This window comes from Columba livia, chromosome 12, assembly GCF_036013475.1.
Source record: "Columba livia isolate bColLiv1 breed racing homer chromosome 12, bColLiv1.pat.W.v2, whole genome shotgun sequence".
Classification (NCBI taxonomy): domain Eukaryota; kingdom Metazoa; phylum Chordata; class Aves; order Columbiformes; family Columbidae; genus Columba; species Columba livia.
Genome location: NC_088613.1, coordinates 9,953,726 through 9,976,578, shown reverse-complemented (window position 1 = coordinate 9,976,578; position 22,853 = coordinate 9,953,726). Strand labels below are relative to the sequence as shown.

The following is a 22,853-nucleotide window of genomic DNA, read 5'->3' as shown; positions in this document are numbered from 1 at the left end:
GGGCAGGTGAAAACAGGGTGGCCCTTGGTGGGTACCAGGAGGAAGCCAGGAGCTGCAGCACATGGTGCAGCTCTGAGAGCTAACTCTAGACTGCCGCCGCACTCGGGGTCAGCATGGCTGGGGACACACAGGGTTACCGAAAGCGTAGCTGCTCCTAGTGAAGAAGAATCAGACTCCCACCGACTTTGACACAACTTGATCTGGCCCAATCTGTTTTGTATCTGGAGATATTTCGGGAGGGTCTAAGGGGAAGACGAGTTGTCCGAAGCTCTAGCTGCCCTCTGTTTGGGAAGTCATCCAGGTGCTTGACTTTTGGAGATAACCGCAAGACCCTTGAACTCCCATGGCTTCTCATCACACGTTCAAAGCCAAGCATGTGCTTTGTCAAGTGGCCTGAATGAAAGCTAATACCAGCAGGGACAGAAAAGCAATGTTTTGGGGCCATACGTGGGTCAAGAAAGCAACTCAGAGAGCAGCATGGTGAACGGGAAAAGTCTGAAAAGCAGGCTATGCAGTTATCCCCTTTTCCTCACACTCCATTTATTGGGACATAAAACCTGAGTTCTTTAAGCCTAAACTTCAGTATTAGCACCAATAACAGTTTCAACAGCTTTGCCATTCATCCTGGGCTTTGGCATTTGTCACGTTTCTTAATGTCGTCTGTTGAAACACTCTGTTGGGTTTCCAGCCTCAGACACCCATCATGGCTCACTACCCCTGCCAGGGGCATGGAGGCTTCACAGACACAGGCAGCTTTCTTCTTCCAGTGGGTGTTCTGCCTTGGGGATGCCTGAGCTGGTGGGTCTGCATGCAGCCAGCAGCAATGGGGACCACAGCTGCGCAGCGTGGGGTGGCAGGGATGCGGGGACGGGGGTGTTTGCAGCCCCAAAGGCCCTCTTGCTGTGGGCAGGAGGGTTGCAGCAGCCCGGGCACAGAGCCGGTCCCACTCCACACCTGGGGAGCCCCACAGTGATTTATGACAGCCAAGGTCCGCTGCGCCAAGAAGTCTATTCACCCAGAAAAATAAACAGTTCAGGAAAAAAGCCTCAGCCTTTGGAAGGCTCTCACATTGCAGATGGGGGCCACTGAGAAGCTAAGTCTAGGGAGAGGTACGAATCCCTCCACCCCAGTGAATTTTTGCTGCCTGACTCAGCGCAGCCTGACTACATTTACAGAAATACAGGGCGCTAGAGAAAAATCTATATGCAACACATCTCTGCTGGATGAAGTCACAAGCAGTTAAATGTGTCCCACTGGCCCCATCCTGCTGAAAGGAAGTTGGGGCTGGACTGTAGGAGGTCAGCTGATGGGTGGCCAGACTTCCAGAGCAGGAATCCCTCAAAGGAAGGGCTTTTTGGCTCACTCTCACTATGAAGCTCTGAAGGTCAATCTGCACACAGCAATTACAAACCTCATGTTATGAGAGTCATGCTTTAACTTTTTAAGTAATTCAGCCTTCCCAGATGCATGCTAATAAAGAAAGGCTTTATCAGCCTTCTATTCCACATAAATATAACTTTGTGTGCACATTAAGCTCTCAGCAATTATATCACTGAATTTTTAAAAATCCTTCAGCATTCTTGTGAACAATAAGTAGAACACGGTTGAATCTTCTCTTTCATGCAATGCAGAACATGGACAAGTTTCTGCATGGGTTAAAATTGTGTTGCTGGGTTTTTTTTTCAAAAAGGCTTTATGGCAGGCAGGGTGAACAGCTCAGACTGCAAATTCCAGCCTAGATGATGAGAGCTGCAGCCACCTTAAAGGTGATTTACTTTTTCATTCATGTTCTGCTGGTGTTTTCTTACACAAATAGCTATACCATGTGGGTGCACAGCTCTCTGCAGATGCCTGTGTGAGACAGTACAGACGGCACTGCACAGGACAGCCCAGTACTAACAGCTGGAATCAAATGGTTTTCTCTTGTGGCTTCTGAGCCTTTCCTCCAGTACTTCATGGCAAACACCCTCCCCTACATCTCTCTCTATGCGAGGTGAACCCTCAAGTCAAAAACTCTACCAAGTACTGCTGTGGAGTTCAGAAGATCTGAGGTTTGCCTAGGGAAAGGTCATCATTTTTCACATGCATACAAAAGCCTTCACAGAGCATTTAACTAAGGAAAAAAGAGCATCCACTCTCAGTGCCTTTTCATTTGGCTCTATTTGATGCATCCTCTCAAAAATTAAAAAGGGAGTTAATGGACACAATTAATCTGTGAGGAAATACATCAGCCTCCAGATTTCTGAATGAGTTCTGCAAGAGATGAACTACATGGCACTGATCTCACAGCACCAGTCAACTCCTGCTTCCTTCCAAAACCCTATTGGCCAGATGGTCCACAAAACTCCAGGGAAAATTACTTAAACGTTTGAAAAGGCTTTCAGCATTAGGCTGGTCTCCAAAATGAAACTAGTTTACCCTTCTAATTACTCTTAAAAGTAAAGTATACCTTGCTTTCCTAATTAAATGAAGAAGGAGTGGTACTTTCACGTTCACTTTCCTAAAGAAAAAAAAAAAATGAATTCAAGAAGAGCCTTAGTGGTTTGTTGGTTTTGTTTGTTTGTTTTTTCTAAACTGATCTCATCACTTTCATACACCATCAGCCTGGCTGGCAAAGGTTCTCCTCTCGAGCAAGCTATCGGTCAGATGTGCAGTAATAGTTCCTGAACAGCTACAAGCAGTTACTGCTCAATGCCATATCTTCCAATTTGCTGTAGGGATCAAATCCAATCAAGGCAGAGAGAGACATGAACAGTGAACTCTTAAAAGGGAAAAAAAAAATACCCCCACAGAATAATTTCAAGAAAATGGCTAAACACATTAGAGCTGCAGAACTGCAGAGCATTAATCAACGAAGACTAGCATAATTACCAGCACGCAGGAAGCAAAAGCAGCAGCTGACCATTGGAAGAACTGGTCACAAAAGGGACCAAGAGTTTCCTGCAGTTAACCACTTGAACAGCTTTACCAGATGGTGAAACTCATCTCTTTGCCTAGCTCTGCTTAAACAAATCACGTTCATTTTGTACAGCGTCAGATGAAGTAGCACACGATCTAGGGAACGCTGCATTTGGGCAAAACAAAGGCAGAGCCCCGGCACAGGCAGGGACCCCCTTGTCCTCCCCTGCTCTGCTGGCTGTGCTGCCGAGAGGGTCCCTGTGGGACTTCCCACCAACAGCTGCTGATGTTTCTCCTGACACGTGGGTCCTTGCATTCAATTGGGGCTCCACTGAAGTTGGATTTCTTGGATCAGAACCTGCCCCATAAAAGGTCAAATTTCTCAAATAAAACAATTCCCACTTTGCGCCAAGTTTTCCACTGAAAAGGTGTGTATATTCAATGCTTTCTCTATTGGAGAAGGTGTGCTCACACTGATCCCACCACATGTTTGAGCCATGGTTTGTGACAGAAGAAATCAATCCATGTCATTACTGCAGGTGTGTCCATTTGTGTAAAAGTATCCGGCAACCAACTGCACTACTACTACCCAAAGTTCAGTGCCTATGGGAAATTAGTCTCTTCATAAAGCTGCAGACAAAGGACAGATGGAAACAGAGAACACTTGCTATTCTGATAGATCACAGATACGTTTACATTCACAGGCACACAGATGTGACTGGATTCCTCTCATTCATGATTTGTCAGTTGTTATGTCACATGAAGCTCTCCCAGGCAGCAACGGCATATCTGTAAACCTGTACAGCATCAAATACAATGGGGCCCAAGGTACAACGGGCAAAAGTGCATGCAGATGCACAAACACATATATAAATATTCAAAACTAAGATCCACTGGCCCAGCCCACAAAACCTCATGTGTCAATAATGCTGCATCAGAACCCTTCTTGTGATTCAGTCTCAAGTCTGGTTCACATTTTCCAGGCTCTGAACCGTATCTGCTTCCTTTACCTTGTAACAGCAATAACCTGTCCAGCCAGCTGCATCACATCACAAAGCAGCTGTCAAGACAAAAACAAACAAACAAAACAAACAACAACAACAAACTACAACAAAAAACCCCAGCCAAACAAAAAACAACACCAGCAAAACAACCTAAACATTCCACAAGGCATCCAGCTAATGCCAGCAGCTTACTGGAGAAAAGTGGAGTAGTAAGTATCTGAAGTGTGTTCTACACATATAATACTATTATATAAACATTAAAAACTGGCATCTCTGTTTTAACATCTTCTAATTGTATCCACTTTAAAATTTTAATCTAAAAGTTGGACCATTCGCAAGTTTCAAAATAACTTCCTTTTGCAGCTTCTTGGCATATTCCGTCACCCACATCCAGATGCCAAAATACACCAACAGCTCATTGCTCCTTAGGATGAAACTGGTAATACATGCCAGAGAAAAATTTTGCAGGGTCAGCTAAAACTCTACAGCATTGCCAGTGCACATATTTAAATAACAGAAATTTAAATAACTAGGTCTCTATCTACAATAAAAGCATCTTAAGAAAACCAATAATATGAGAGCATATGAAAACACTATAACAGAAAACCTACTCCTGAGTGCTTTGTATGGCCTTCCAGTTTCTGAACCTTTAGGTTTGGGGAGGGAAATGGGATTACAGGGAACAGCAAGCTTTCCTCCACTGTCAAAGACAGCAGCTTAGCCAGGTTTCTTAAGAGAACAAGTTGTATGTGATTGTGCTGCCATGGCATCCAACCGTGTTTTAACCTGTCAGCCCATTTCAACCAAAACTGACAGACAGATGGAAGTCTCTGGAGATGACTCAGCTCCTGTGTGCTTTGTGAAAACTGGAGACAAACCCCCTTCCTCCAGCGAGGAGAACAGGCTCTGGGGTATCAGATCTCAGGGACCACAGCCAGCAGCTGATGAGGCATCAGAGCCCAGGGGGGCTGCGGAGTAAGTGGGGGTCACAGATGCACATGCCAGCAGAGATCCTAAGGGACTCGAGGGGTCTGGGACTGCTAAGATCAGAGATGGAGGACAGGATAAGAAAGGACAAATCTGCAAGCAACTGCATATTTTAGTCTCACTATTTAGTTTTTCCTCAAAACAACTTCAGGATTTACCTTCATACATAACCCCATCTCTCATCAGTGCCTGCAGGCTACTTTCCTCCAGTCTTAGCATTAGCATTGCAAAAGTGCTTTCGTATTTGCACCAATGTATTTTTGGTATCTGTTTGCACAAGAAAATAACTATATTCAATAATAGAATGGTTACAGAAAACCAAATATCTAACAGGAACAGGTTCTGAAATCAGTCACTGAGCCACCTTTAGGGACTGGTTCTCCACCACTGATTCTTATTTGACATTTGCTCTGTAAACAAATGAGTGCAAGGTGAGCATAAAGCACTACCATGCCACTGTTAGCATCTTATATCCTCTTTGAATAGGTAAAACAAATGACATCATGTGCAAAATCATTATTTTTAAAGACCTGGTTTCCCCACATTTTGACCCAGTTTAATTAGAAACATATTCCCAGCTCAGTGTTGTTACGTGTGGACATGCTCACTGGCCTGCATCAGTTTCATTCCTCATTTCCTTTTCACTGATCCAGCCCCACTGGACATCATTTTCCAAAGTGCTCATCTTTCACATAACTCCACCTCTGTGCACACAGTTTCACAGTGGCTTTAACAAAATGAGAGGAAGATGAATGTTGACTTCTTTGGAAATTCCTATTTATTTCTGTTACCAGATTTTTCTGCTTTTAAAAATAATTTGGTTTAGGAAAGTCAGCAATTAACACTGATTAAAAGGCTGACTCATATAAGCTTAATATTCATAGATCCTGTGATCCAATGAGAGCCGAGGTTTTATCACTAACTGTGGCAGCAAACGTTGGCCACAGTCAGGGGTGGGTCCAGCTAGTGGTTTTGCCTTCGCAGCAGTCATATGTGAGAACATGTTTCTGGGGCAAGGCAACAACCTTCTACCTGCTAAAACTTCCTTTTGTTTTCGCCAAGAAAAAAAAAAAACAAAAAAGGTCAAGAATAACATAAGAAACTATTTTCTGCCAAACCTCAAGAGAGCTGCTGTTCTGCTTCATCACCAGCTGCAGGCACACACCCCGTAACGTAACCACAGCAGCATCCACGTAACCCAGCCCACGGCACACGGGTTAGACGTGCTCAACCTCAGCAGCACATCCGCAGAAATGAATGGCTACGCTGATGGCAAACACAATACAGGGGAGGGGAAAAATAATAAAAATATATATATATTCATGTGTATATATATATATATATATATATATATATATATATATATAAATAGGATGTAAAGCCCTCCGCATCATCTCATGTATTTCAAACACTGCTTGCTAATAAAGGTTTCTTCAGCCAGTGCTGATGCACGAACGTGGATGTCCTCCTCGGCAGCCACGACACGAGCCAGACATGGCATATCAGATCACAACCATCTCCTGGAAACACACCTAGAGAACTGCACAGTCAGCAGCCTGCCCCACGTGGGCAAAAATGCAGAAGCAGCAGCTTCTCCGTTTCTTTTTTTGATCATGCTCCCGGTTTTATAAGGAGATCCCTGGGAATGGAAATGAATCATGCAATCTCTGGGGATTTTTCGTATCAGGCAATGACTGTCGACAGTGAATGGTTTAGAGAGCACGGCATTGTATATGACATTTGTGCTGCTTGCCTGGCAATAAAGGAAGCTGGAAAGGAAGGAAAACCCACTGTTGGCATATGCTCCTGCAGTCTGAGGGAACAACCCCTCTGGAAGTTCAGGCAGTGTTTACACACAACAGGATTCAACCGGGCAGGCTCCTCATTAATAATCACAGTTTATATGGCAGTGTCATCTCCATCACGAACTCCACCGATGCCCACATTCCCGTCCAGCCCCAGCCCAGCTCCCGTGGGAAGGCTCAGTGCTGTCTCCATCACAAGGGCAGTGGGGGTGCCAGCAGCCCCACAGCAAAGCCTGTCAGGGTTGGACTAGACGCCCATCTCTGTAATATAAAGAATTACCCTATTTTAATACTAATAACATCAAAAGATAGAGATCCATCAGACCTCTAACATAAACAATGCAGGGTTTAGCAACCACAAAAGCTCAGAAAGTGAAGTTGTTTTTAATCTATTCACTATGACATTCGAAACCCATCTGCACAACAGATAGGACAAGTGCCACGCAGGCTCCAAGCATCACCCAGGGCTGATAAGGACATTTTCTTTCATTCCTGGTCAGAGAACTGTGAAGCTGGCAGGAACAAGAAGGCAAATGACGTTACACAACCTAACCAGGAATTTGTTGCGACTATTTGAACAGCCTCATGAACGCACTAGATGCTTTGCAAACATATGCAGAAACCTGCTTACTCATGCATGTCTGTAGGTGCAAATTCCTGTGCCAACGTGAAAATGCTCCAACTTGAACATACAAGCCAGGGATACAGGCCATGAAAAGTTCTTCTACCAGGTGGGTACCTCGAAACTGACAGAACGCAAAGAAAGGAAGAAAGGAACATCAGAAAGGGTGAAACCTAAATCCCAACCTTTATTCTCCAGCCTGTGGGATCAGAGACCTGAGTTTCCAGCCTTTGTTTTGCTACTTCCTCTACTCAAAACAGTTCTGGCTGAAATCTTTCAAGTGTCCAAAAGAGAGGAAAGTTGGGGCATCTCTTTATTCTTCCACTCTTTCTCCGTTTTCAGACATATTTAGAGAGCAGGCTACAATACATGTGGCTTCTCCAGATGCAACCTCTTTTTCTGCCAAGGAAATTGTCCCAGTTGGGCACCCAGCAATCCGCTATGCCCTATGCACATGCATACCTACTCAACAGCATGTGAGCTGGGAGCTCAACACATCTGGGAAACATCAGATCTCCTTAGGCTGATCTGCACATGCACAAAAAGTCCAGTGTGTCCTGAGCACACCACATCTACTGGCACGTTCCACTCTGTGATATCCAGGCCGTCCTGGGCTTCACACTGCTGGGGTTACTGGGCACACACACCCCCTGTGCCACAAGTGTTAATGTGCCTGCCTGAAAAATCCCAGTGAAATCTGGCAGTCCTCCACCGGGAGAGACAACAAAACATATTCTAATGTCTCTGGAAGCAAATTACCCTTTCATCAAAAAGGAATCCAAACAGGAGGAATGGTCCGGTGCACCCAAATCACATGTTGGTGCTGCTTGTCCTCTTCTGTGGGGCAAAATGCACACACAGCACCAGCTCCTGCTGTCAGCAACTGATGAAAAACTGGAAGACTTCACCACAGCAATTTGATTTTCAGAGCAGCAGGGATGCGCTGGTCCACAATACCTGACTCTGCCCTCTGATATCAATAAAAGGCAATGGGATATCTATCTGCTGGTCAAATTTGGCTTCTGGGGACAGAATGTTTGCAAGAAGCCTGTTACGATACATATTTCATGCCAGACTGGAAAAAGCAAATACTAAAGCAAAAACATTTTTTCCTGGCTCTTCGCTTTTCCCATATAACAAGAAAACATCACGGACAATCTGTGTAAATAATACATTTGAGAGTCCATTATCTAAGCCATATGCATATTTATTTTATGTTGGTTTTGTTGCATATTTTAGTATAATTGTTCATAGATTTAAAGCCAAGAGTAAAACCAGAGTAGACAAATACACTACAGCAGAAATAATAAGTAAATTTGTTACTCTTTTGTTATATTTAAATACTAGGAAAAATCCAGGCTAAAATTCAGCATAATAAAAAAGAAAGTTAGAAAATTCCCCAAGTTCAGTAACACATTTTCCAAAGGCCACCACACGTTTCTCTCATGCCCTTTTCCTCAAAATGTTTCCACTTTTACCAACAGAAATACAAGAAAAACATTTAATCGAAAACGCTGGTATTAAATGTAACAACTGCACAACCATAGAATCAGAAAACGGAATTTAGTCACTTCCAGTATTGAGTAAAACTCAAACAAAATGTCAGTGTTCTGCCAACTGGCCTCACTTTCAGTTGTAAGCATTCCTCACAGAATGGAGAGTCAGAAGAATTCACAATCATTTTTCTTTTGGTAATGCCAAATTATTTCAGTATGACAGTATCTTTTTTTTTCTAATTTATTTTTGATTATGAGGTACAGATGACAATCTATGAAATATTAAACATCCCGCTAAATTAAAATGTATGTTCCAATGAAGCAAATGAAATGCAATGTTTTGATGTTTCTGAAACAAAGTCTGAAAACGAAAGCCAACTCATTTCTTAAAATTTTCCCACTAACATTTCTGTTGAACTCACCATGTTTTCATTTGGGTGAACTGTTCTCAAACAGCACACTGTTCAGTAAGTGGCTGCTAACCAGTTCTCACAAATCACCTCCATCAGGACGCTAACTCCTCTCAACCAGAATCCCAAGACGCTTTACAAAAACAAGAACTGCCTCCATTTTAATAGGTCACAAGGAGAGTTTCCCATGAATTCATGTGCTTTTGAGCAATGACGAAGGACAGGGGCAAGAAGAAAAGCGAGATCTGAACTGCAGGTGCCCATGTCGACCCCTCTCCTGCCTTTATGAAAAAGTGTATTTCTTACACGATGGGAGCGCCTACAATCACTGCCATGGACCACATGCCAGCTATCATATATCAGCTAATTGTATTACTAGGGCAAGGCACTGAAAAATGCCACAGTTTGCTATGAAGTATGACTTCTGGATCCCTCACTCCCTAAGATCTCAGAAGTTACTGAAGTTTCCACGTTTTCATGGGGGAAAAGAAGGGCATGGGGAAGAAATGCCTTTTGAAAAGGTGCTTCTAAAGCAAATGATAAAAGCCTTTCAGGAATCCCACAAAGTCAGTAGGTTACAAGGGCAGGCTTATAACACACATGGGCTTAAAGAAATAAAAAAGTACACTACAAACAGCTGAAAAATAGTTTGTTCTTTAGTTTTATTCCCAACATCCATATTCACAGATCTGCGCAGGCCAAGAAAATTACCACTGGCCAGCAGCCTGAGAACAGCTGAACACCAGACAGAAGCACAGCTTTATCACATTTATGGATTTTACAATTGAAATTGGACATTACAATTTAAAATTACTTACTGGAAATTTCATTACGACAGGACAAGGGGCTGACCCATGCTTGTGTCTACTGACCGAGCAAGCTGTTCCACTCCAGCTGACAATGAAAACTGGCTTTTAAGCTCCATTTCTCCACAAATGCCTTGGAAGGGCTGGATCAACAGTTGTCCCACCAGATTTTACTACTGCCCATGCAGGCAGCTGCAGTCCAAGTGGCTGTGCTACCACCAGCCCCAGCTGTCCTTGGCTTTCAGGGCAGCAGTAGGATCACGGCTGGGCCAAAAGTTGCGTTCATCCACACGACTTCACGCGAAAAACAAACAAAACCAATTCTTTAATGCTATTTCCTCCTGTTTGCTTCAGAAAAGCAACACAGCAAAAGGCTTGCTACTGCCACAAGCATTCCCCAAAGCTCAAGTGCCCAGCACATATGGAACCTTCCTTGCACAAGCATGGTGGTGCTTTAGGACAGAAGAGCAGCACACGCTCCACACAGTTCTTTAAACCAGAGCACTGCCAGGTTTAAAGCACCAAGCTGAGTAAGTCCAAGAAATCCACATACCAATAATAATAATAAAGACAAGCAGGCTATCAATAATTTTAGAAAACCAACTGATATGTTCCTTTTATTATGCTCTACTAGCTCTAGCCCAGAGGTGCCAAAGAGGGACTTTAAAAATCTACATGCACCCTTCAGGTCATTAAAGAAGATCTGGAAAGTACCGTTCACTTGGAGCTATAAGAAAGAATCAGAGACATGGAGATAAGTTGATGTGTGCTTGGCTTGTAAGGCACTGAAGTTCTGCAGTTCATTCATAAAAGGTAGTTACTAAAGCTAACTGGCCATGGGAGCCATCTCAAACTTTAAAAAAAAAAACATGCTAAACCTTCTGTTGTTTAAATGTCCTGTCATTCATTCATTTACTCCAACAGCTCATTACATGTCTGAGAGCTCCTTTGGACTGCAAATAGATAACTGGCAAGTTTTCCCCCAACCCCACTGATTTATTTTGAAGAAGAGGTAACCTATACCATGAAATACTTCTGAGTAGATCAGGTATTGTAAAACTCAGACATGCAAAGCACTAGTCACTGTGATGCATATTTTCACATAGGGATGATTCTGGATGCTACTGAGCAGTCAGGAGTACTGAAATCAATGTCACTAGTGAAGTGCTGAAAGTGCCGCAAAGTGCTTAAGTGGGGAATTAAGAGCTTGAATTACTTTCTACTGTGCGCATATTATCACCTGTGCATTCTTAGCATGTTCTCTTACCTTCAAAATAGCAGGTCCCAGTGCCAACATCTGAAGTGTTCTGAAGTGTTATGCAACATGAGCTCAAAAAATACCACCAGTTTAGGATGAAAATGCATTGCATTCTCCCATATGGACATTCAGGTCCAAAACACGGAGGAGCTGGAAGTGGAAGGCCTGCTAACAAATTATTTGCAAGGATTTTACTACTTTATAATGGCTGATATGGCACATCTAATTACTGTACATTGCTCTGCTCAGTCAAAGAGCCTTTATTGTATAGAAGCACTCCACAGCTGAGAGGTTTCTTCTCATCCTTACTCTTCTATATTTGATAAACTACTCCTACACTTAAGAATCTTAATTTAATTCCTCTGAAATATTCACTAACTAGAACCAGGACTTCACAATTTGCTAACTAATTTAGCATGTACGATCCATTATTTTAAATTCCAGTGCTGAATATAGTTTGGCATTGCCACGCAAATAAGCAGGGAAGTAAAGATTTAGGAAAAAGCAAAACAAAACAAACAAACACCACCACACCAAAACAACAACCCTACACACTATGGAAAAAATACTCCTGGCTCTGACAACTAAATACAGACGACACACTGCCTATTTTACATATATTTCAAATAAAACTCGTTCCCCCTACTTTTTTATTTTTGTATTCTCCAAGTCAGTCATGCACATTCAAGTGGGCTTGACTGATAGTAGGTATGTTCCATCTGCTAAGATTCTCATGTCCTCTGCTCAAATTAAGACTGGAAAAGACCTCTGGGAACATATGGTCCCATCTTCTGTGAAAGCAGGGCCTTAAGTTAGGTTATGCAAGACAATGTCAAACAGCCTTGGATATTTCCAGCAAGGGTGACTCCACCACCTCCCTGAGAAACCTATTCCAATGTTGACTTGTTCTCATGACTAGAATTTTTTTCTTATACCCAGATGGAATTTCCCCTGAGCAACCCAGGCCTGGTTCCTCGTGTCCTGTGCATCCCTGTATTTGCATCTTCTATACAAACCATCGTTGGGGCACTTGAAGATTGTGACTAGATTGCCTTCAGCCTTCTCTTCCCTAGGCTGAAAAAAATCCAATTCCCTCAGCCTCTCCTTCTTCATGCATAAAGTTATCCAACCCTCTAAATGCTTTGGTGGCCATCTGTTGGACCCTCTCCAGTTTCCCAATGTCACTCTGGAACTGGGGATACAAAGATGGGACACGGTATTCCAGGTATGGCCTAACAAGAGCCGGGGAAGCAATCACACCCCCTGATTTGTTTGCTATGCTCTTGCTGATGCAGCCCAAAACATGGTTTGCCCTTGTTGCTGCCAGGGTGCAATGCCAACTCCACGTTTGGTGAGTTGATGAGGACGAAAAGGACCAACGTGGTGGCGTGGAAGCTTTAAATAAAGTATGTAAAGATGTATGAGAATGTATCTAGGAGCTGCAGGAAACTGAGAGAAGAGGAAGAAACCCATCTAGTAGTATGCAGACAGGTGCTACTAAAAATCAGAGGCATGATGAAGACAAATACTGAAATACCAGGTCACACCTCTCTAGTGTATTAATGATATTACACTAAGCTTTCAAGGCAACCCATTCATAAGCACCACAGCATTTCAGGTCTTATTTCAATGGCAGTAGCACATATTAAGCTCAGACTTATTCCTGAAAGAGATCCCTGTTGCCAGGATTAGCAGACAATCTGTATTATTTGTTCGCACTACTGAACCAAGGATCTACACAATGAGTTGTTGACTCCATCCAGTACACTTCAGCAACACTTCTTTATACACTGCTGCCAACAATCATTAACTTGTTTTTCATGTGGACAAGATAATCAGCTATGCTTCTAAAAACCCAAATAAAGAAAATGAATAGACAAACAAGCACTTCTACCAACTGCTAGTGAAACAGAAAGTAGCGTTTTGTCATTTCTGTAAAGAACAACTGATTTCCCTACTTGACTCATCAAAATCTCAGTGCCTTGAAGGCTACGATTTGCTTGAAAACTGTTACTGACCACAAACGATAACAAAATACCCCAAGACAACACAACATTCTTAACGTCTCTGGTTGTGGCAGTTTGGTGACTCTGAAATTGCATTTCGGCCCCAGGACACATCCTTCAGAAGATGGCTACTTCTGACCCACCCCCAGAAGGGATGGGTTTGAAGTTTTCAGCTTACACACATTCACCTTCTGGGTTGAACTGAACGTAACTGTAATGTTTCTTACATTTAGCCTTCCAGTAACTGCCTGAGGTGCCACAATCGATTCAGGTTTTCAACAGAGTCCACAGACATTAACACTTCATAACTTAGCATGGTCTTGTGATTCTTTCCGTGCAGTACCAAATCTCAAATCAAACGCTTTGCTTCCCCCCACCCCTCCCAACTGTGTCTCAACTACTTCAGCCAGTTATTCAAGGAAATTAATTAAGAAGAACTTAGCAGACTTTCAAGTTGTTTAAGATAAACTGAAAAGTCATATTCATGCTTCACTACACTCCTGTTACTGTACATCAAACTGTAACTCATAACTCATGTCAACAATTGAAGCATAATCCAATGCCAACAGGCAGCTATAACAAACACCACGCAAAACAAAACACAAACCCAACCATGCTTCCTCACTCAGACCTCCTTCCTTTTTGTATCCAACTACACAGAAATAAAAATACTAGCTCTGCAGAGGCACTAGAGGAAGGCAGGGTCACTTCCACCCTCCGCCAAGCTCCAGCATCAGCACTGCTTCATCCTCATCAGCTGTATCACCGGGAAGCCACTTCTTCCTTTTTGATTCTCACAGTTCCAAACCAGAGCACCTCCCTCCAGTTCCCCATGCCCTCAGACTCCATTAAAGGCACAACCATTTTGCACACACAGTAGCTGCAAATCTGTCACAATTTATCATCAGCCCGCAAGATCATACTCCAAAAAACATCAGCCCCTGGAACTCACCAAAGACACTGACCTCTCGTTCCCACGGCCACTCAAAAACACTGACCCCAGGAGAGGGCTAATCCACATCATTAAGACAAAGGAAGTCAAAAGCCCCAGTCAGGTACCTCTTGAAATCAGAGAACACACAGATTGCACAGATGTTGCTGATGACCTCATTTGGCCCATGAAAATGTATTTAGAAGGATAAGGGCTCTCAGAGCACAGACAAATGAGTAGGATTAGGAGCAATTCTTCTTTATCTTGAGGACTAAGAAAACAAAGCAGCTATGAATTCAGAGTCTCCCAGTCTCTTCCAGAGCTCAAGAGAATTATCTGACCCAAACACTTCAAAAATGGCACCCACTCCTGTTACCCCATCTCTCCCTTACCCCATTCACCCATTAGAAAAATGACCCTGTACTGAAAATTAAAAGACAGAATATACTTTAACAGTCTCCTACTGAAGACACGCCACTCAAAGAATATGAAATTAGTGGCTGAAGTCTTTGCAAAGAAAATATTTCAGCCCCCAAACTTACAGTTCAACTAGCACTAAATGCACAAGCACAGACCAAGTGTTCTACATCAAGGTGATACATGATTGCTATCCAGCTCTTCATAGCAATAGAGTCCAACTGTGGATAAAAAAACAAGGCAGCCATGTAATTAAACCTCTGAAGGTAATGGGAGTAGGCAAAGAATTATTCAAATCACGCTGTCAGGTCTTGACAGCCATACCTACACTGCAAGATCCAGCCTCAAGCACACCAAGAGCAGAGCACACAGCCACAGACATTGGCTGCACAATGCTTTCAAAGGTACCACCTTTGACAGTACACCATGCCACAATAACATAGCAACTATGAGCAAATAAATAAGACGGTATTTATAAATCTTCTAGATCGTTTTCTGCAGTTTTACTGCCATTCCAAACAACACTCGATTCAAGCTTCCCCAAGGCACCACGGCTGCAGCCCAGGGAGGAAGCAAAACTGAAGAACTTGTGGGTGACACCTTCAGCCATCTCGCTTCCGCTCAGTTGACACCAACTTACGCAAAGCAAAACCTTGCTCTGCCCTGTTTGAAGGTCCTTAGTGATCAGTAGCTCTAAAAAAAACCCCAAAGCCTGGCCTTCATATTTTGGAGAGCAAGCCCATGTGCCCCTCAGAGTCCTTGTGGCCTTGTGGTGTTGAGGGCTCCCAGGAAGATGGACAGCCCTTGAAAAAGCAGTGCATGGGAAGTTCAGAAACTTCTCTTTCCCACATGCATTCAATGGAGGTGGTGCAGAGACTGGACACAATCTGACCTTCGGCACTTCAAAGTTCAGGAAACAAAGGCACGAATGAGTATATACCTGCACTTTTCCAGCCACCAGCAAATGCAATACTTCCAACCGCCTTTAGAGAAGACTTGCTGCTACCACCTTCCACGACGTTACTCAGAATCGCCTCTTACATAGTGTTGTTCTTCATATTTCAGCTCCTGGAAGCCAGCAATTAACTGAAAAACTCATCTGTCATTTCAAGAGATAAACGAAGCCGAAGTCGCGTGATTTCTGGGTACCTAGGTATCTGATTTTCTAATATCTAATTCATACTTTCCAAAATGCTGAAGTTGCCAGTACTGGCTTATTTATGGCCTACTACTTCATAAGTTGTCAAAAAATCTGCTAGCTTTTAGTCAGTTATTATATGCAAATCCCAACTTTATATCATTTCTAGACAGCTCTAGCATTATCATGAGTAGAATTTATATCTCTTCCATTTCACTTAAAAAGACACTGAATTGGAACTAGTCTGGAATAATTCAGTATGAACAATACTCTCCTTCAATAAATCTGTTAAACATTGTTTTCCAAATCTAATGATGAATCCTCTAAATTTTATTTTCATTTTTATGGAGCTGCATATATTAAAACATATAGCCTTATGAATCATCTCCACAGCCAACCAAGCAATTTAGTAATCTTGGACATAGTTTATTTAGCCTGAAATAAGCTTTGCTTTGATTATGTGCAAACTACTATATGTATCTATTTCTGAATGTATGGAAGATTCTGACACCTCTGGAGAATAAATAAGTGCTCTAACGACATGAGTACATTATGTGGATAACTGAGATTACTTTATAACTTAAATATTTATGATCACAAGCCTATATTAGACAACCTACAAAATGATTCCAGCATTCCCTAATTCACTCCATCTGTCCTAGCATTGTATAGATTGAAGGACATTTTACACAGCAGTGAAAAAGAAAAGCGAACACCATAGCCTAAGGTTTTATGGTCACTTCGGAAGCAGTTGTTCCACTGCAGCTGCCCTTCTTCATAGAAAACGGACATTTGATCTGGCTGCAAGGGTAACACTAAGAAGATACCACCTGAGTACATTCGGTGGAGCTCAGCATCTTCTGCAGAGGTATTTCCAAAGACTTTGGACCTTGTGAAAACTATTTGCAATGGAGACCAAGCTGACCACCTGCAGTTTGGGGCACGCACTCTGCATCTGTCCACCTCAGCTGTCACCATCTGTCTCCTTCAGCGGCACAGCTCACTGTCATCCTCCCGCCACAAGCAGCTCCATCTACTAAGCAAGCCTCGGCAAAACATCCTATGTTCAGTGATCACATGTGCTTATACAAGCAAAGCCTTTGTTATGGATGTGCCTGCACAGAGCCAGGCCTAGACGCAGTCCATCGTTTCTCTAACGTGTGATGCAGGTGCACAAAGCTTTCCCTCGGTGCCCTCAGCCTTGCAAGACCCCGTCTCTCAGTGCCTTGCTTAGATGTTGCAGCTACTCCAAGAGCAAGCAGTATGTGCCAAGACTCAAAGCACACATTATCCAGAGCTGTCAGACCCTCGTCTCTTGTGTGCTCAGTGGAGAACAGCCTCTGGGTACAATTTTTAATTGTCCTTGTCAATATCTCTTACACATTTGGGCAACTAACATTCTAGTGAACCAGACAATAGCTTAAAATATTATCTTTTGCAGCAGAAAAGCAAACTATGTTGCTCCTTCCTGTTTCTGCCATGATTAAGCAGCTGATTCACTCTCAACATCTTTAAAAGATGACTAAATTGGATTTTTTTTTATCTCCCAATGTCATGAAAAGGGCAACTATTTCAGAGGCCATATGGGAGCTTTAGGATCTTTTTACATATAAAAACCCCTGTGATTATGCTAACAACAGCACCCCTGAATGTCTCCTGGCTTCTAATCTGTCCATGTGAACCCCTGAGCCTCTATTTTTAATTTAGTAGTACTGACCTTAGTATCTGAATGACAATGTCAGAAACAACAGAGTTAATCACAGCAACAAAGAGTTACATGAGAAAGATCCTGCTTCTTACATAAAAATGTATTTTAGAAAAGTAGTATGGGGAAACAGAAACTCCCCAGAACTGCTTCTGTAGAGGACTTTCCAGAATCTTTGAAAGAGTATCTATGGCTTCAAAGGGAAACCAAAATGTGATCATAACAGATATACCACCAGAGGATGGACACCGAAACGTAACACACACGCAGTGCACTGGAATCAGAGAAAGATGAACAGTCCTGCATTTCTACATCGGGGCCCCTTCTGCATTCTTCCTGCAATGGGGGATCAATGCAGAAGAGTCTGCACTGATACAAAGGCTCGTCATGCGGGAGCTTGCCAGCAGCAGGATCTGAGGGAGAAGCAAGACCAGACAGCTTCCTCCAGTGCCATTCCTCATCCAACCGACCTCCAAGGGTTCAGCAGCACGGCCTTTTCCTTCCTCCATCTTCTTTCTCCAAATGGGAACAACACAGACTCCATTCTCTATTTTATCATGTGTATTTTTTCTTCTTAGATCATTCTTAGGAAATGCTTCACAGTGAAAGACCACTTTTCTAGGCTAGTTCTTATACCTAAGGGTGTGCATTGCACAGTGTACATAGCATGTTATGACAGACCACATTTGATTGATATAGTTTCTTGAGTGGTAGTTCTGCTTTGATATCACAGTGACAAAACTAATAACAGAAATGAAAACTTTCACAGCCTGCCTGCCGAGCAGGGATAATTCACACCTCTGTCTTGAAAAGCACTGCTGTTTTAGTCTTGGCTGAGCTCTCCACTCAATCCCAGGCCAAATTTAGACATCACTGATGTTAATTTGTGCCAGCTACCTATTAAATAATTTTGAAGGGAAAACAATCACAGGATATAAAAGACAAGGCAGAGGGAAATCAGTACACAAGCCAACACACTTTTCTGGCCAGTGGCAGCAAAGAGACATGAAAACAGTGCAGAAGGAGGGGTCACCGAGTTTCACAGGTGACACCATACTGCATTACACAGAAAAGACAGCAAGACATAGCAGGCTATTACTAGAACAATATTGTCCGCCTTCTTAAATAGTGCTCAGTTCTGCTTCAGGAAAAACAGCGTTACCAAGAAGAATATCATAAATTAAAGAGGTATCCAAACCTTATAGACTTGTCCATATGTCCCATTTCCAACAACTTGCACCAGCTCAAATATTCCCGCAGGGTCCTGTAAAAAGCAGAAGAAGTAACATTATTTGCAGGAAAGCAACGACTTCATAATGGAGTGTAGCTGTACACAATCAAAATGAAGACGTCTGTGGCACATCTAATGATCTGTATTACACACTAAAGGGGAAACAGCCAAATAATAGTATAAGAAATACGTTAATACCTAAGTTTTCAGTCAAGTTGCTCAAAACTCTATACACAAAACAACTCAGTGAAGATTTGTACTGTGGCGATATGGCAGATACAACAAATACACACACATGTGGGAAGAATACAAGAATTCAATAGATTTAGCTTAGCAGTAGAATAAAGAATAAACTCTGGGCTTTCTAAGCCTTAAAACACTGAGCTAGCGTACAGGCTGAGCTGCTGCCTTCTGCTATGAAACACTTAGCACTAGCAACATAACGAAGGAAAGAACCTAACTAACACAATTGAAAAAGTACTATATAAAGCACCTGAGCTCAATTACACTACAAAAGGGAAATGTGCCATCCTAGGCAGGATGGTACAGGTAGGCTGAGAGTGCTCAGTTGTCCTCTTTTGAAAATATAACAAGGTGAATTTGACTGATGCATTTAAGTCCTGGCTTTGAACCCAAACTACATTGCTGTTGATTTACATGACAGATTCATGTGTCAGGTGATCAGTGTACCATACTGCATGAGCCAATTTTTGTTCTGTTAGTTTAGTACCAGTTGCTCTAAAACCGCCGACTGCAGATGTCCTTCTCCACTGCTGAGATGCTGCAGCCTTTCAGATATAGAAAGACCATCTTGTTGCAAGACATACATGGGCAAGTAAATGTTCACTCCTGCATGACTGAGCACATTAAGAAATCTGTTGCTTCAGTTAAAACTCACTTGAGAGATTTATATTAAAACATTAAGAACTCAAGAGACCAGTTTCTTGGGTTTTGGCTGAGCCATTTGTCAGTCCACTCATTTCTGGGGATGATATCATTGAGAGATTTATATAAAATATTATTAACTCCATGTGTCAGTTTTACCACATCTGGTTCAGCAATCTGTCATATCAGTTGATGCCTATTGGTACTGCTGAGGGATGCGATACAGAAAAACACTTTCTCAGAAGTACAGTTTCAATGAGCCTGGTTGCAAAATATTCCTTTTTTAAGGTATCAAGCTACTTCTCCACTCCACTTATATGTTGTTCTTTTAATATATATAATACTTTCTTCATAGCTGATAGGGAAATGTTTACTTAGGCAAAATCCCAGTTAGTGGAAATATACAAGCTCTTTTCTGAGTAGATTCTGCCTTTACTCGTACAACTGTCATGATGAACGGCAATGGCTTTCATTGTTGGAGCAACACAGCGCACACTTCTACAACTGACAGTACTACCGAGTAAATTTCATTTTGCTTTTAAGTTAAATGAGGTTTAATCTTATACTTCCTGGATTGTCAACCTCACAAGACCTAAAACAAACAAACAAACAAAACAACAACAACAAGAAAAACCCACCACACACAAAACCCAAAAAAACCAATTAGCATTGCATAAACCAGATCAAGTTGCTTACTTTTGACCCATGCACAGGCCAGTCTGTGCCATTTCTTTCCTACCTCTTATTTTTAAGACAAGATAATAAGTTACAACCTTCTAGACATAAACCCTAGTTTTATGAGCCATCACACATAAGAAAAATCAATGGGACTGCTCATATATGGAGCTACATACAGGCATAAGAACGCCTGTAGCATTGGGATCTTCGTAAAATGCTTTGTTCCCTTCATTTTTCATTTCTCTTAGTCTTGGATATAAATTAGCCACACACTTTGCCTCAGTAGTGCTGAAGTCAGCAATAATCCACTGCTGCTGCTAAAGCAACAGGTGGGTGCTACAAACCTCTGCCTCATGTGCGACCTTCCCACAGAGCCTTGGGTTGCACCTGTCCCTGAAGTAAAACACACAGCGGCTCTCTGAGGAGCTCTTCCAGACAAGGGTCTCCACACACCACATCTACGGTACCCTCCTCCATGGGATGCACAAGCAGCACCCCACTGTCACACCTCTTCTGTAGAAAGTAGCACTGCTGAATTAAGAAGTGTTCACAGTGCACAGAAACCTAGAGGAACATAAGCTGCATTTTTCAACTCAGAGTTTGCAACTGTCTCTTTCACTTAAGTGTGTGCTCTGTCCTCACTCTTCTCCTCCAAGCTTATTTCTTATGCAAATAAAATAATTCAATGTGCCTCAAAATCACGTTCTCTCTCTCCCTGCAATCAATTTCATTCTGATTTAGCATCCTAATAGCTTGCCTCTGAAGGTTCCAGACACTCTAGGAAAAACCTAGACAATTATCTAAATAAATGTTAGCATTAACTTTAATACAGTGAAAATCCTACCCTGTCCTTGCTAGCCAATTGAGCATTAACATCTCAAGCCTCTGCAGCTCTGAGCGCAGCCAAAATACTTGGCCATTTCTCTTCTTTTAATCAGGACACCATAGTGAACCGAGCCTTGCTAAGAGTCATAAAGGATATTAATCTGGGCTCTGACTTGGGTCCTTGGATTGCCCTTGTTTTCTTGGATACAGCACTGCATCGTTTGCTGGCATTCTTCACAATGGGCCGACTCCTTAATTATATTGGAGTTAAGTATCATCTTTGATGTAGTGCTTCCTCTCAGCTACCATTTAAGCCCCGTGGTCCATCTAACCCTTCACCAGCCAGCCCATGCCAAATTGCAAGGTTCACTTTGACAGATGCCAAAACCCTGGCCTGAACATTCAGGTTAATTAATGTAATGCACTGTACCATATGGTGGCCTTCTTGCTTTCCTGCAAGTCATCTGCAGAGTACTCAAAAGGCAAGTGCAAAACTGCTGACCCAGAGGTACCCAGGCCACATCCATCTCCTCTGCAAGGTAGAATGAAAAACAACGCACGCAGCAAGAGACTGACTGAAACACATTTTTCACAATCTCTGCAGCTAAACAAGATACAGGTGTCTGAAGCTCATATTTTTCAGGGTCTCTGCATCTCAGCATGTAATGCAGAGATCTGAGGCTTTTTAACCATCCCACTGCCCTGATCAATCCAGGGCAGAAGCACTCAATGAGATGCTCCAGCAACATTTGGAAACTACAGCCCAAAGGGTCTCTTTCCAGGAAAAGGGGAAAGCCCTGGCAAACACCCACATGGAGGGCACAAGGCCAGCTGGTGCAGTTTGCAAACGACCCCAGTCACAGTTGTGCCTCCTTGCTGCACCTCCCTACATCAGTGAGGCCCGGGGGGGCAGAGCTCCAGCAGCTCCCACTGGCCCCAGAACACCTAAGATAAAGCAAAGGTAAACCATCTCTCTTCACACTATTTCTATAGAGCCCAGCCACACCCACCTCTCATTTCCTGCTAAGCATGAACCCCAAGCTAAGGCTGTTGACATGTTGAAAATATTTCCTCTGAGAGCACACAATTGTCCCTTTCCCTGTCAAGGCTGAAACTTGCCCTGGTTACAGCATCCAGGAGGTTTTTTGCATTGGACGGTTCTGACACAAAGCCTGCTGTCTGGTGTGCAGACCCGCTCTTTTTCAAACTTCCACTGGTTTCTTATCATTTATTTAAGGAGATAAGATTCATCTGGTAAAGCTCCAAAAAAAAGCTCTCATTATTTTGTCTTACTCCCCTGAGCAGAGCCAGGTTAAACTTCTGCTTGCCTAGCCAGGAGCCTTGTGGCATCTTCACAAACTTTACTGTCTCTGCTGCCTCTCTTCTCTCAGTCTCTGATCTGGAACACCCTCCTCACCATGTGATTACCGCAAAGGCTTCTCCCAGACCTCTTTTTATTTCTCTTTTTTTTTCTTTCCTCTCTGATATTTTTAGAAAGTAGCTTGCTTTGGTTTCACTGTCTGGCCTGACTGCTTCTTGCCACAATTGAACTCTTCCCTCTTCTTCTGTGGAGAGTGCCCTAGAAAAGAAACTGCCTTGGTTGGACTGGGTTGATAGGTGGTCAGCTTCTATATAAAAAAGCGAAATGGAACTAAGAGGCACCATACACAACCTTGTTAACTGTTTGTGGACATGAAACACTAAGCGTGGCTTTTAATGTTGCCAAAGTTTGGATTACGTTAAAAACCCCA

General features: G+C 42.7%; 1 protein-coding gene across 3 annotated transcripts in view; it reads right to left on the bottom strand.

Annotated features, from left to right (window-relative positions):
* Window positions 1–22,853, bottom strand: part of NRK (Nik related kinase) — a 101,939-nt gene that overhangs the window by 77,506 nt on the left and 1,580 nt on the right. For all 3 annotated transcript variants that reach the window (XM_065077820.1, XM_065077822.1, XM_065077821.1), the window contains exon 2: window positions 18,682–18,747. In XM_065077820.1, the coding sequence (XP_064933892.1) occupies window positions 18,682–18,747 (66 nt within the window). The remainder of the gene's footprint in view (window positions 1–18,681; window positions 18,748–22,853) is intronic.